The following is a 13,592-nucleotide window of genomic DNA, read 5'->3' as shown; positions in this document are numbered from 1 at the left end:
GAGCCTCCCTTCTCCCACCCACACTCTAGAAACTACCCTGTCCTGTATCCCCTTTGGTGGTAGCGCAGGAAGGTTGAGGTCCCATCCCGCATCTGCAGGTACCTAAATTAATTTCCCCTCTCCAATCCAAATTTCTCCTCCCGCTCCCTCAGGCTAGGAAAGCTCCCCTCTATAAACATATCCCCCATCCTCTCAATCCCTGCTCTCTGCCAACTCAGAAAACCTTCATCCATCCTTCCTGGGGCAAACCGGTGGTTATTACAGATTGGAGTCCACACCGATGCTCCCTCCGCTCCCAAGTGCCTCCTCCACTATCCCCAGATCCTCAGGGCCGCCACCACCACGGGGCAGGTGGAGTATCGTGCCGGCGGGAACTGCAGAGGCGCTGTTATCAACGCCCCAAACTGGTGTCCTTGCATGAAGCTGCCTCCAAACGCTCCCATACCGACCCTCCCCCCCCACCACCCACTTCCTGATCACGGCTATATTTGCTGCCCAATAGTAATTACTGAAGTTCGGCAGCGCCAGCGCCCTCCCCCCGGCTCTGCTCAAGCATCCCCTTTTTTACTCGCGGGGTCTTGCCCGCCCATACAAGGCCATGATTACCTTGTTGACCCGTTTAAAAAAGGACCGTGGAATAAAGATGGGGAGACACTGAAACACAAGCAGGAATCTCGAGAGGACCATCATTTTCACTGTCTGCACCCTCCCAGCCAGTGACAACGGGAGCGCGTCCCACCTCCGAAAATCATCCTTCATTTGGTCTACTAGTCGGGCCAGATTTAGCTTGTGCAGCCGTTCTCATTCCCGCGCCACCTGGATGCCTAGGTACTGAAAGCTTCCCCCTACCACTCTAAACGCAAGTCCCCCCAATCGCCTCTCCTGCCCCCTTGCCTGGACAGCAAACATCTCACTTTTCCCCATATTTAGTTTATACTCCGAAAACCGGCTGAATTCCCCCAGAATCCTCGTAATTTCTTCCATCCCCTCTAATGGGTCCGATACATACAGGAGCAGGTCGTCTGCATAAAGCGAGACTCTGTGTTCCACTCCCCCACCCCCCGGACCAGCCCATTGAGGCTCTCAGCGCAATTGCAAGCGGCTCTATGGCTAACGCGAACAACAGTGGGGAGAGGGGACATCCCTGTCTCGTCCCCCGATGCAGCCTAAAATAGTCCGATGTTGTCCTATTCGTCCGTACGCTCGCAACAGGAGCCTGATACGACAACCTGACCCAGTCAATAAAGCCCCGCTCAAATCCGAGCTGTCCCAGTACCTCCCACAGATATTCCCATTCTACCCGATCAAAAGCCTTCTCTGCGTCCATTGCAACCACTACCTCCACCTCCCTACCTTCCGGGGGCATCATGATCACATTTAATAATCTTCTTACATTGGCCACCAAATGCCTTCCCTTAACAAACCCCGTCTGGTACTCCCCAGTAACGTCCGGAACACAATCCTCAATCCTAGAGGACAATATTTTGGCCAGCAGTTTGGCGTCCACATTCAACAGGGATATCGGCCTGTATGACCCACACAGCTCCGGGTCCTTGTCCCGCTTCAGGATCAATGAGATCGTGGCCTGTGACATTGTCAGGGAAAGCATCCCACGCTGCCTTGCCTCATTGAATGTCCTCATCAACAGCGGCGCCAATATCCCAGAGAACTTTTTATAGAACTCCACTGGGTACCCGTCCGGCCCCGGGGCTTTACCCGACTGCATGGCCTTCAGACCCTCCGCAATCTCTTACAACCCGATCGAGGCCCCCAACCCTTCTACCAGCTCCGCGTCCACCTTCGGAAAATTCAGCCTCACTAAGAAGTGCCTCATCTCCTCCGGCGCCCCTGGGGGTTCCGACCCATACAGCCTACTTTAAAACTCCTTGAACGCCTTATTCACCGCTGCTGAGTCTGCAACTAGGCCCCCGTCCCATCCTTTAGTTTCCCTATCTCCCTGGCTGCCTCCCTCTTTCTAAGCTGCTGTGCAAGCATTCTGCTGGCCTTCTCCCCATGCTCACAGATCGCCCCCCTCGCCTTCCTCAGCTGCTCTACCGCCCCTCCCTGTAGTTAGCAAGCCAAACTCCGCCTGCAGCCTCCGTTGTTCCCTGGGGTCTCTGCACACCTCCTGTCGACCTGCATTATCCCTTTATCAGTCGGTCCGTCTCTGCTCTGTCTACCTTCTCCCTGTGGACCCGTATCGAGATCAGCTCTCCTCTAACCACCGCCTTCAATGCCTCCCAGACCACCGCTGCCGAAACTTCACCCGTGTCGTTGACTTCCAGATAGTTCTGAATACATTTCCTCAGCCGCCCGCACACCTCTTCGTCAGCTAAAAGTCCCACGTCCAGCCTCCAGTGTGGGTGTTGGCTACTCTCCTTGCGAACCTGTAGGTCAACCCAGTGCGGGCCATGATCTGAGATTGTAATCGCCAAATACCCCGTGACCACCACCACCACCGGTCAGTAGAGCCCTGCTCAAAATGAAAAAATCAATCCGGGAGTTCACTTTATGCACGTGTGAGTAGAAGGAAAACTCCTTCACTCTCGGCTGCCCAAATCTCCATGGGTCCCCCCCCCCCCCCCCCCCCCCCCCACCTGCTCCATGAACCCCTTTAGCTACTTTGCCATTGCTGGCACCCTGCCCGTCTTTGAGCTCGACCGGTCTAAACCAGGGTCAATAACTCTGTTGAAGTCCCCTCCCATGACCAACTTATGCGAATCGAGGTCCGAGATCTTCCCCAGCATCCTCTTTATAAACTGCACATCATCCCAATTTGGCGCATACACATTTACTAGTACCATCTGCACCCCCTCCAACTTCCCACTGACCATAATGTACCGGCCTCCCACATCCGCAACTATTCTTCCCGCCTCAAACACCATTCGCTTATTAATCAGGATCGAGACCCCTAGTCTTCAAGTCCAGCCTTGAATGATCGGATCAGCTACTCTAAGGTGCGTCTCCTGTAGCCTTACCACGTCTGCCTTCAGTTCCCTCAGATGCAAGAATACGCGTGCCCTCTTAACCGGCCATTTAGACCCCTTACAGTCCAGGTGATCAGCCTAGTTGATCAGCCATCACCTTTCTTGGGCCAGTCTCTAGCCCGTGCCCCACGCCTCCACCGGCCCGCGCCCAGGCTGCCTCTGCCCCGACATCCTCTCTGTCCCTCAGCAACAGTCCCTCTCTCTTCGGCAGAACATCTCCCCCCCCCCCCCCCCTCCCCTAGTAACAGCACAATGTAAAAAGACCCCTTCGACAAGCATAACATCTGCTCACCCCCCACTGCGCTTCTGTGAGCTAGCACGCCCAGCTAGCTTGGTGACCCCTGCCCATGGCACCAGACTGTCTCCCATCATTCACACATACTCAAACGAAAAACCAGTCCCAACACAATTGTCCTAGAAAAAAACCCGATAAACAAAGAAAAGATCAATCAGAAGATCCAGCATCTAACAAACACCTCCATCCCCCATCAGTTCAAATGTAAACTTTAACTCACACAGCTCTGAAACTGGCCACAGATCAATACAGAAGGCATTACAAATAACGTCCGAAAAACAAGAAACTTTTTTAACGTGAATGTTGCAGCAAAGTTCAAGGGGGTGGGGGGGAGGGGAGGGTGGGAGAGGGGAGGGGGAGGGGGGGAGAGGGAGAGGAGGGGGGAGAGGGGAGGGGAGGAGGGGGGAGGGGAGGAGTGGGAGGGGGAGGGGGGGGGGGGGGGGGGGGTGGGGGGGGGTGGGGGGGGAGGGGGGGGGGGGGTGGGGGGGGGGGGGGGGGGGGGGGGGGGGGGGGGGGGGGGGGGGGGGGGGGGGGTGGGGGGGGGGGGGGTGGGGGGGGTGGGGGGGGGGGGGGGGGGGGGGGGGGGGGGGGGGGGGGGGGAGGGGTCCCCACTCACAGCCTCCTCGCGAGGCGCTCTGTGAGCCCTGTCGACTTCCAAGGGTCAGGTGAACGTCCCATCCCCCCAGCAACTTCTCGAACATGCCCGCTATGTATGCCCCAGCGTCCGCTCCTTCAGACCCCTCCGGGAGACCGACGATCCTCAGGTTCTGCCGGCAGGTTCTATTCTCTAGGTCCTCCACATTCTCCAGGAGCCTTTTCTGCTGGTCTTTCAGCATCCCCACCTCCAACTCCACCGCAGTTTGATGTTCCTCTTGCTCAGCCAGCGCCTTCTCTACTTTCTGGCATGGCCCGATCTTGGGCATCCAGTCTGAGCTCCAACCGCGTAATTGATTCTTTAATCGGGTCCAAGCATTCCTGCTTCTGCTTGGCGAAGCCCTCCTGGATAAATTGCATCAGCTGCTCCGTTGACCGCTGGGTCGACAAGCCAGGACTCCGGTCATCCGCCATGCTTTCCCCCGCTGCAGCTTCAGCCCAAGCCATCTCTGTTCATCTGTTTCTTCCTTTGCGAGCACTTCTAGTCCGCCTCTCCATGCACCGATGTGGGAATCCAATCAACAATTGCCTCTAGCCTCTACCATCAATTTTCCAAATCAAGTCCGATAAAAAATCGGGGGAAAAGGTCCAAAGGTCCTACCCGAGCGGGAGCCATGAAATGTGCGACCTACTCCTTCATAGCCGCCACCGGAAGTCGAAAAAATTTCTTAAGTGTGGGCTAGACCTGGGCGAAACTTCCCACGGTCCCAAAAAATGACTAAGGGCGTGATTCAACGGGGGAAGCTTAACGGGGGCGACACGCTGACACAGTGGTTGGCACTGCTGCCTCACAGTGCCAGGGACCTGGTTTGATTCTGGCCTTGGTGACTATGTGGAGTTAGCACGTTCTCCTTGTGGCTGTGCTCCGGTTTCCTTCCTCAGTCCAAAGATGTGCAGGTTAGTGCATTTCCATGCTAAATTACCCCTTAGGGTCCGAAAGGTTAGGTGGGTTTACATGGTTACGAGGATATGGCGGGGGAGTTGGCCTACATGGGGTGCTCTTTCAAAGGGTTGGTGCAGGCTCGATGGGCCGAATGGTCTCCTTCTGCACGATTCTATGTAGGGATTCTATGATTCTGTGAAGTGCCCTAGCGGGCGATGGTTAGGCCTTCGAGACCACTGTGGTATTTAGTGGCACTTTGCTGGAAATGATCCTCCATGCCAGAGTTGGCTGTCCTGCCAGCTGATTCACCCGGGTGCTCAATGTTGTCAAGGGGGAGCTGCTCATAAACGCTTCCTCCGAATACACTCCACTCAGTTCACGGTCATGGCACACAGCAACAGGGCCACCAATGCCTCATGGGATGCAGTGCCAGCGGCTGTCAGTGCAGGCGATGTCATGAGAAGAACCACAATCCAATGGTGTAAGAAGACAAACGACATCAACCAGGCCGCGAAGGTAAGTGAACAACAGCCTCTGGTAGCAGTCCCCCCCCCCTCCACCCCCCAAAAAATCAGTGGCTGGCATCTCCCCTCCCCCTCTCTCAACTTAGTACTGCGCCGGTGCCCCAGCAATCCCTGCCACCCACCAGCACAACCCTCCCATGTCCAGGAGCAGAGCAACACATGCCCCCTGATGCATCAAGCATGCAGCTCACAAAGCCTACACTCCTACAGTAGAAGTTAGCCAAAGCAGGCGGGAAAGGGCCCAGACGGGTGGCGGGGTCTCAGACATCAGAGTCCTCACCCCCCAATGAGGAATGGGCCCTGGTAATTGCGGGAATGGCTGAGGGCAGAACAGTCACCGACAGCGAGGATTGCAGATGACCTGTCTCAAGTGAGTTGTTCATATCAGACAGAATGATTGTTCCCTCTCACTAACCACATGTCCATTCTCTAAAAGGTTCGGCATCCGGTTTGGCTGGGCCATCCAGCTATTGAAAAATAGGAATAAATAATGAAACTCAGTGATAAGGGGCAGCAGGGTAGCATTGTGGATAGCACAATTGCTTCACAGCTCCAGGGACCCAGGTTCGATTCCAGCTTGGGTCACTGTCTGTGTGGAGTCTGCACATCCTCTCCGTGGGTGCGTGGGTTTCCTCCGGGTGCTCCGGTTTCCTCCCACAGTCCAAAGATGTGCAGGTTAGGTGGATTGGCCATGATAAAATGCCCTTAGTGTCCAAAATTGCCCTTAGTGTTGGGTGGGGTTACTGGGTTATGGGGATAGGGTGGGGGTGTGGGTGCTCTTTCCAAGAGCCAGTGCAGACTCGATGGGCCGAATGGCCTCCTTCTGCACTGTAAATTCTATGATTCTATGATCCAGTATCATATCCCCCCCCCCCCGGCTGCCATCCAGAACACCTCCAAGGATGCCACCGCTGAGCCATCACAGCTGTCATTCATTCCCACCCTCAGCCAGCGCAGAGACATAGAACTCGGTGGGTGACATTAGTGGGCAGGTTCAGGGGCACAATCTGGTGAGCGCCACACAGTTGCTGATGGACATCAGGTGGAGGCAGGAACATTCAAGGGAGTCAGCAGTCAGAGGTCTGCTGGATTCCAGGACTCAGCTGAGTCCCAGTCCGATGCTGAGCCTCTCGACAAGGTTATCCCGGAGCTGATGCAGGCGCTAGGGTGCAGCCATGAGATTCAGGACCGGATGCCAGTGACACTCCTGCGGGTGCATAGTTGATTGGAGGAGTTGCATAGCTTCGTGTGCAGCGGATGTTGCCGACAATGCGTGGCGAGGCCAGCACTGATAGGGTGGTGTCCATAGTGGAAAGCCTGGAACAGAACATCAGCATCTGAGTGGTGGTGCCCAAGGCGTGGCTCAGTCAGTGACCATCATGGCTGAGGGCCTTGACAACATGTCCCAGACGTTGAGAGACATGTTCCAGAAGCAGGTGGACATTGCCGGGGCTCTCGAGAGCATGTACCAGTCACTGAGGAGCATCGCTGAGAGCGGCAACACCATGGTGCAAACAATGGGGGGGAGGCGCCAAGGACCGCAGGGCCGGACGATTCAGAGGCCTCTGGAGCTCACTCCAGATCCCATGGGGACCCTCGAGGGTCACATGGGTACTGTTTGGAAGGAGTGAGTGCTGGAGGCCAACACAGTGCCTCGCACGAGGGAGGCGATGGCGGTCTCCACCTCACCTGAATTCCCCCCTCCTGACAACTGCCCATCTCAAGGTCAGCCGGCAGGATAGGATGACGCAGTGATGCCAGTGTCACCGGTAAGGCTGCGGGACCTCCATAGGACACCTGCCAAAGGCATCAAGAGCTACAGGGCGTGAAACACGGCAAGGGCTGTCTCCACCTCTGATGTGCAGGGGATGCACCTGGCAAGAACATGGAAGTTGAAGAAGATAGAGGATCACTGAATAGGCAGTAAGGAGCGGGGGTGGGGGGGTACAGTAGGGTGGATGAGGGAGGCATCATCTGCAGCTGCGGACCATGAGGGCTTTGAATGTGCATAATTAAACATGTTGTACCTGATACATGTGAACCCTCTGTCACATTAATCTTCACAGCGGGCCCACTTCACCCTCACCCCTTTTCGTGATGACCCACCCCCGGCACAGTGGTCCTACAGCAAGAGCTGTGGTGCAGGCCACGTGCGGGTGATGGGTGTGAACGCGCTGTCTGCAGACAGACAGGAGTCAGACTTTGGCGTGGACTGAGGACCATCAGGGTTTACCTTGAAGTAGGTTATCATCACCCTCCTGCCTTGTATATTGACCTGTTGACAGTGCCAACACAGGCCCTGGAGTGATGATACACAGATCCTGGGAATGTGGAACAGGGTAGTCGACGGGTGGGGGGGGAGGGGGGGGGGGGGAGAAAGAGGGGGGGAAGGATGTGGGTTGGAGGAAGGGGGTGATGGGGGGTGAGATGACAGACAAAGCCTTGTCCTCTGAGAAGCATGAGATGATGCGGGCCTCCGGGCGTGCCAGACCATTGCTGCTGCCTGTCCTCCAGCTGATCCCACAGGTCCTCCCTGGGAACGTCCTCCAGTCCCTCCTGGTCCGGCCCGTCAGACGAGGCCACATGTTCCTCCTCCTCCAGCACCTCACCCGCTGCTCTGCAAGATTGTGAAGGACACAACAGCTCACCACAAAGCGGGAGACCCTTTGGGGACTGTACTGCAGTGCACCACCAGAAGGTTCCAGGCATCAGAACAGCATTTTGAGCAGTCCAATGCACTGCTCAAGGGCAGAACTGGTGGCAACATGGGCTTCGTTATGTTTGGTCTCCGCATCAATCACCAGCCTCCGTACTGGCATCATCAGCCAGGCCCTCAGTGGGTACCCCTTATCCCCAAGAGCCATCCCATCATCTTAGATGGTCCTTGAACACGTCGGTGTCCCTGGATGTAGCTGTCATGTACACTCGCTGGGAAGCATACACACATGTGCATGATGCAGAGGTGGTGGTCACACACGTGTTGAACATTAGAGAGTGGAATCCCTTCCTGCTAATGATGGGCGCTCCCTGATGTCCCGATCTGCGCAAGGCGTCATGCGTGCCATCTGTTACCCCCTGGACCTGTGGCATCCCAAAGATGGTGGAGAATTCTGCAGCCTGGGCATCTTGATGGCCCAGTTCAAAGATGATGTAGTTTGATGCCTGGGCACACAGGGCATCCATGACTTCTTAAATGCACTTGTGGGCTGTAGCTTAGAAAATGCCACACAAGTCCCCGCTCAAACCCTGGAATGAACCTGTAGCAGAGGGCTGTGGTGACCTTGATGGTCACCAGGAGCAGGCGTCGTCCTCCTCCACAGGGTGCCAAGCCTTCAAGGACATGGCACAGCTGCCGCACCATTTCCTTGCTCAGTCTCCTGCAGCTCATGTTGTCTAACATCTCCTCAAATGACCAACGATGCCTGTACACACTGGGTCCTCAAGGTGTGTGGCGGCCCTCTGAACATGGTCTGCTGTTGATGCACTGCCGCCGCCCTCTCCGGCGCCTGGGCTGCCACCAGCACCAATACGATAGTCAACAGTACCATCCGTATTGCTATCCCTGTAAGGAATTTGAAAATGAGAGAGACGGACAATCAGTTAGGGCATCCACCCAGGACCCTCAAATCCCCCAAACCCCCACTGCCCTTATGGGGTCCTACCTTCTCTCAGAATGTCATCCACTGAGCCAATTGTGCCGGATGACCGGGCCCTGCACACACACCCCCTGCCACAGTGGTAGCCCCTTGACCCCAGACCCTGGACTTGCGGGCACTCTCGGGGGACCAATCTCGGGTATCCTCCCCTGATCGACACACTGAACCTCAGTTTGTGGGGATATCCCCAGTGCTGGAGCCCAGCTCTTGGGTATTTGATTATTGACTGCTGCTTATGTGATATTGATGCCTTTAAGGTTCAGGCAAGTTGCCAGGCCTCACAGTTTGATTGGAATGAAAGGCAATTACCCTCGTCTGAGACGTGTCCACGGCTATGGGTGGGATTTACCACATGTTCACACTGGCGGGAAATGCTGGTCCCATGCCGACGCACGGGTTTCCCTGTGACGAAGGGTTCTGTCACCAGGAAATCAGGTAGATCCAGCTGGTGGCCGGCTCCCCCGCCTGAAAGCACGAGGCGGGGTGATGGGTAAATCTTGTCCATGCACTTAAGAATGATGAAGTGCTGTTGCATAACAAACTATGCCAATTCCTTACTAGCAATAGCCTACAGCTGTGCAGCTAGAGGCTGCTCACAGTCAAAGGGAGTTAAAATGATGATCAGCAGAAATCCAGACACAGGGCTCTGAGCTGGATGTGATCGGTAGTTCAGATAGCCAGTGGCTGTGGTTGCCCCTGATATAGGTATAGACATTTAGGGGAATGGCTTTTAGGACCGATGGGCGCTGGGCCCCTCACCACCCCAGCCCAGGGGCAACCCCAACCGATGGGGCCCCTGGCCTGCATGCCCAAACATGAAGATTGCTTCTCACCCCCGATCCCCCTCAACAGCCATTGTGCTAGGTGAGCGCTCGCTGGGGAGCCGATTAGATCACGGGAGGCTGTTAGATCGGGCTTCCATCTCACTAATAAGGTGGAGATTGCCGCTAATTGGGTTCAATTTGCTTCGCGCCACGTCTAGGCGGGATCCGGATCCTGCCAACGGGAGTGGGCTGGTTAGATCACTGACGAATCCGCGACCCGCGGCGATCTCGATTTCGGCCTCTCCTGTGATTTAACCCGGCCATTAAATCGCTTTCTAAGTATGATTGAATGAAGATGAGGTACCACCCAAAAACCCAGCGAGAAACATCCCGCCAAATTCGCCCAAAGTGACACTTAGAAATGTTTTGATTGAATCGCGTCCTATGTCTTGTCCATGTAAATACTTACATTTATTCATCCCCCATAATGGAATTTTTATGTGGGTGTGCTCCATATGTTGACATAGGCAATGTCTAACACTCCTAAACCAAATCGCGGAAAATGCACACTATGTTATCATCCTATTAGATTTTACCAATATCCGCATGAAGCTATAATGAGCTTGAAAAATCCAATCTGCTGATTTTTCGCATTTATCAAATGTTATTCCGAGGGAATTTGACACAAAATTTCTTTCCAAAAGTGTGAGAAATTAATAATTGAATAATAGCAGAAGAGAGAGAGAGGAAAGTATGTATAAAGTTCACTGACAGTTAATGTGGCTTTTAACAAGAGAGAAAATGTTTTGTAAAACATTCCAAAGATAAGATACAAAAGAGTATGGACAGTACTTCACTGTTCAATCAGAGTGCAATTTCTGTGGGTTTATAACTGCTTGGAAACACTTAAGAAAGTTTAATTAATACAGTGCCATTTAGTTTTTAGATTGTCCACTTACATTTGTAGCAAGAGTGAATGTGATTTGTAAACTTAATTTGAAATACATTTTGCTTTATTCTTCTACAAAAACCCGACAGCATGTAAAATAGATGAAAAATTGCCTTGATTGTTAGTTCTAAATTTACAACCAGTTTGGCTATCAGTTTTTACTTACAATATTATGAAGTACAACTTTCTAATGCTTTGGGTGTCATCATTTGGAAATTATCTATTTAAAGTTGATAGTGTGTTGGAATATGTTTTAAGGAGAAGAGTGGAGGTGGCAAAGTGAAGGAGTTTAGGGAGGAAATTCCAGAATGGGAATTTGGAACAGAATAATATATGAACAGCATAGTTTTGGATGAGTGAGAAAATACAGAGGGAAGGGGTGAGAGGCTGGCAAGGAAAGTATTTGAGTAGTCAGGTCTGGTTCGATAAACATATCGTCAAAAGTTTCAGCAGCAGACAATGAAGTAAAGGTGAAGGCAGACAATCTTGCTGAGTTGAAAGTTGAAAATGGGTGATCTTTGATGGAAAATGTATGGGCTCAGAAGCTCGCTTTGGGGGCCAGATATTATTTCCCTCTTGGAATTAAATTGCTTTCACTTGTGTTTTCGAGAAAACTCAAGAATATCCACTTTTTGCCTAAATTGTGAACTTTGGCTATTCATCCAGCAGAGTCTGTGGAATTCACTAATTCAAAATACTGTGGATTTTAAATGGAACATCAACGGAACTGTTCATTGAAATTCAACATGTACCCGACTGTGAACAACCTGCCTATTTTCAGCATGTCCAATCTATTTCAATGTAAATATTTTAAATGCTAACTTTCTTGGAGTTTGTACGAAAAGAACACAAAATTTGTGATGTTAAGTGTGCAATCATTAAAGCAACCAATAGTGATTTATACGGAAGCAAGATTTATGATAGTGGACATTATTTTTTTAATTACAGCCTAAAGCTGCAGCCTGTCATCCTTCGTTATTCAGGGTAATTGATGATTTTTTCAGGTAAGATTAATTTAAACAGGTAAGTTGTTTTGTACAAATTGATTGACCTTGTCCCTCCTTATGTCTGTAACCCTCTAAAGTCTGAAACTCAAATACTTCCCTTCTTTAGTTCATAGGTCAGGAACTCTTGATTCCTGACGAATCTCGGGCCTCCTGCGCATGTACAAGATGGAAAGTGGCTGCGCATGCGCAGTTTTATTTTATGTTCTTCAGATCAGAGACCGGCCCTGCGCGCCTGTGCAGAGAAAACAAAACATAATGACATGTAAATGCAGGTCAGGTAACCTGAGCCATTATCTTGGAGGTGTTCCAGGGAGTAGGACATGGGGGAAGGTCCTAAACCAGGGAAGGGAAAAGACAGTTCCAAGCAAAGGATAAAAGTCAGGGGCGACAGAAATTCTCCTAAATGAAGAAAGTAGCAGAGTAATATGTCATGTTCTGTAGACTGGCTGAAGCGAATGATGAACTACATCATCCAGTTTAAATAATTTATTATGGAACAACTGCGTGATAAGATAACTAGGATAAATAAAATATAAACTACTATCACTAATCAACAATGGTAGAGCTACTGCAAAATACGCCTATCCTCCATCACTAAATACTCCCAACTACCAGACTACAGGGTCATGGAGTGTGTTTACACTGCCACCTGGTGGTCAGAGGTCATGCATAACATTATGCACAAACTTGCTTTTTGCATATTATCACATCCCCTTTCTTTTGGAAAATGAAATTATTTACATACATTAAATTACTTTATTATATTTCACCATGATATGCATAACTATTTACATGTTCAGAATTTTTACAGTCTTTCACAAGTTCAATCTTTCTGGCTTGCACCTTATCCTTGTCGACCCTCTCAGTGTCTGCTGAACTTGCAACGGTTCTTCATGTTCTTTAGTGCTTGTTGCTTGAGTTTGATGTTCTTCAAGGGGCAGCACGGTAGCATTGTGGATAGCACAATTGCTTCACAGCTCCAGGGTCCCAGGTTCGATTCCGGCTTGGGTCACTGTCTGTGCGGAGTCTGCACATCCTCCCCGTGTGTGCGTGGGTTTCCTCCGGGTGCTCCGTTTTCCTCCCACAGTCCAAAGATGTGCAGGTTAGGTGGATTGGCCATGATAAATTGCCCTTAGTGTCCAAAATTGCCCTTAGTGTTGGGTGGGGTTACTGGGTTATGGGGATAGGGTGGAGGTGTTGACCTTGGGTAGGGAGCTCTTTCCAAGAGCCGGTGCAGACTCGATGGGCTGAATGGCCTCCTTCTGCACTGTAAATTCTATGGTAAAAGTATTGATGCATCACCCTCTTGTTGTATTTGTTCCATATGTTCTTCAGATGTTTTGGGGCTGTTGCATGCTTCTTCTGATGGTTGCATTACAAACAGTTGCTGTACTTTGAGCAAAGCTCTTCTATTCCTTCTCAAGACAGCACCTTCATCCGTCATAATAATATACGAGTTTGGACCTGCTTGTCGCAGTACCTTCACCTGTTTAGACCATCCATTTCCTTTGGAGTCTTCTACTCTCACCATATCCTCTGGCTGCAGAGGTTGAAGTCTTTTGGCAGACCTATCATAGAATCCCTTCTGCCCCCTCTTCTGAGAGGTCAATTGTCTTGTTAACAAGTGGTTCAGGGGCTCATCAGGGAAACTAGGTAGAGATGTTCGAAGCTGCCTGTTCATCAACATTTGAACAGGCGAGAGGCCATTGACTAGCGGTACTGAACGATACCAATCGAATTGTTCAAGAACTTCGTCAAAGCTTTTGCTGTCAGCCTCGTTTTCAAAGACAAAAGTGTTGAAAATTTCAATTGCTTGGGGATCTGCTACAGTGAGCAGCCACGTGATACATCTCTTATCGGGCTGTGCCTGCAG

The 13,592-nt window shown here is 51.7% G+C and overlaps 1 protein-coding gene across 2 annotated transcripts in view; it reads left to right on the top strand.

Annotated features, from left to right (window-relative positions):
- The window catches only part of fancc (FA complementation group C), a 274,053-nt gene that overhangs the window by 175,608 nt on the left and 84,853 nt on the right, over positions 1–13,592 (top strand). For both annotated transcript variants that reach the window (XM_072516728.1, XM_072516729.1), the window contains exon 9: positions 11,661–11,716. In XM_072516728.1, coding sequence (XP_072372829.1) covers positions 11,661–11,716 — 56 coding nt within the window. The remainder of the gene's footprint in view (positions 1–11,660; positions 11,717–13,592) is intronic.

The sequence above is a fragment of the Scyliorhinus torazame genome, chromosome 9 (genome assembly GCF_047496885.1).
Source record: "Scyliorhinus torazame isolate Kashiwa2021f chromosome 9, sScyTor2.1, whole genome shotgun sequence".
Lineage (NCBI taxonomy): Eukaryota > Metazoa > Chordata > Chondrichthyes > Carcharhiniformes > Scyliorhinidae > Scyliorhinus > Scyliorhinus torazame.
Note: the sequence above shows the minus strand (reverse complement) of the source record. Positions and strands in the feature narration are given on the sequence as shown.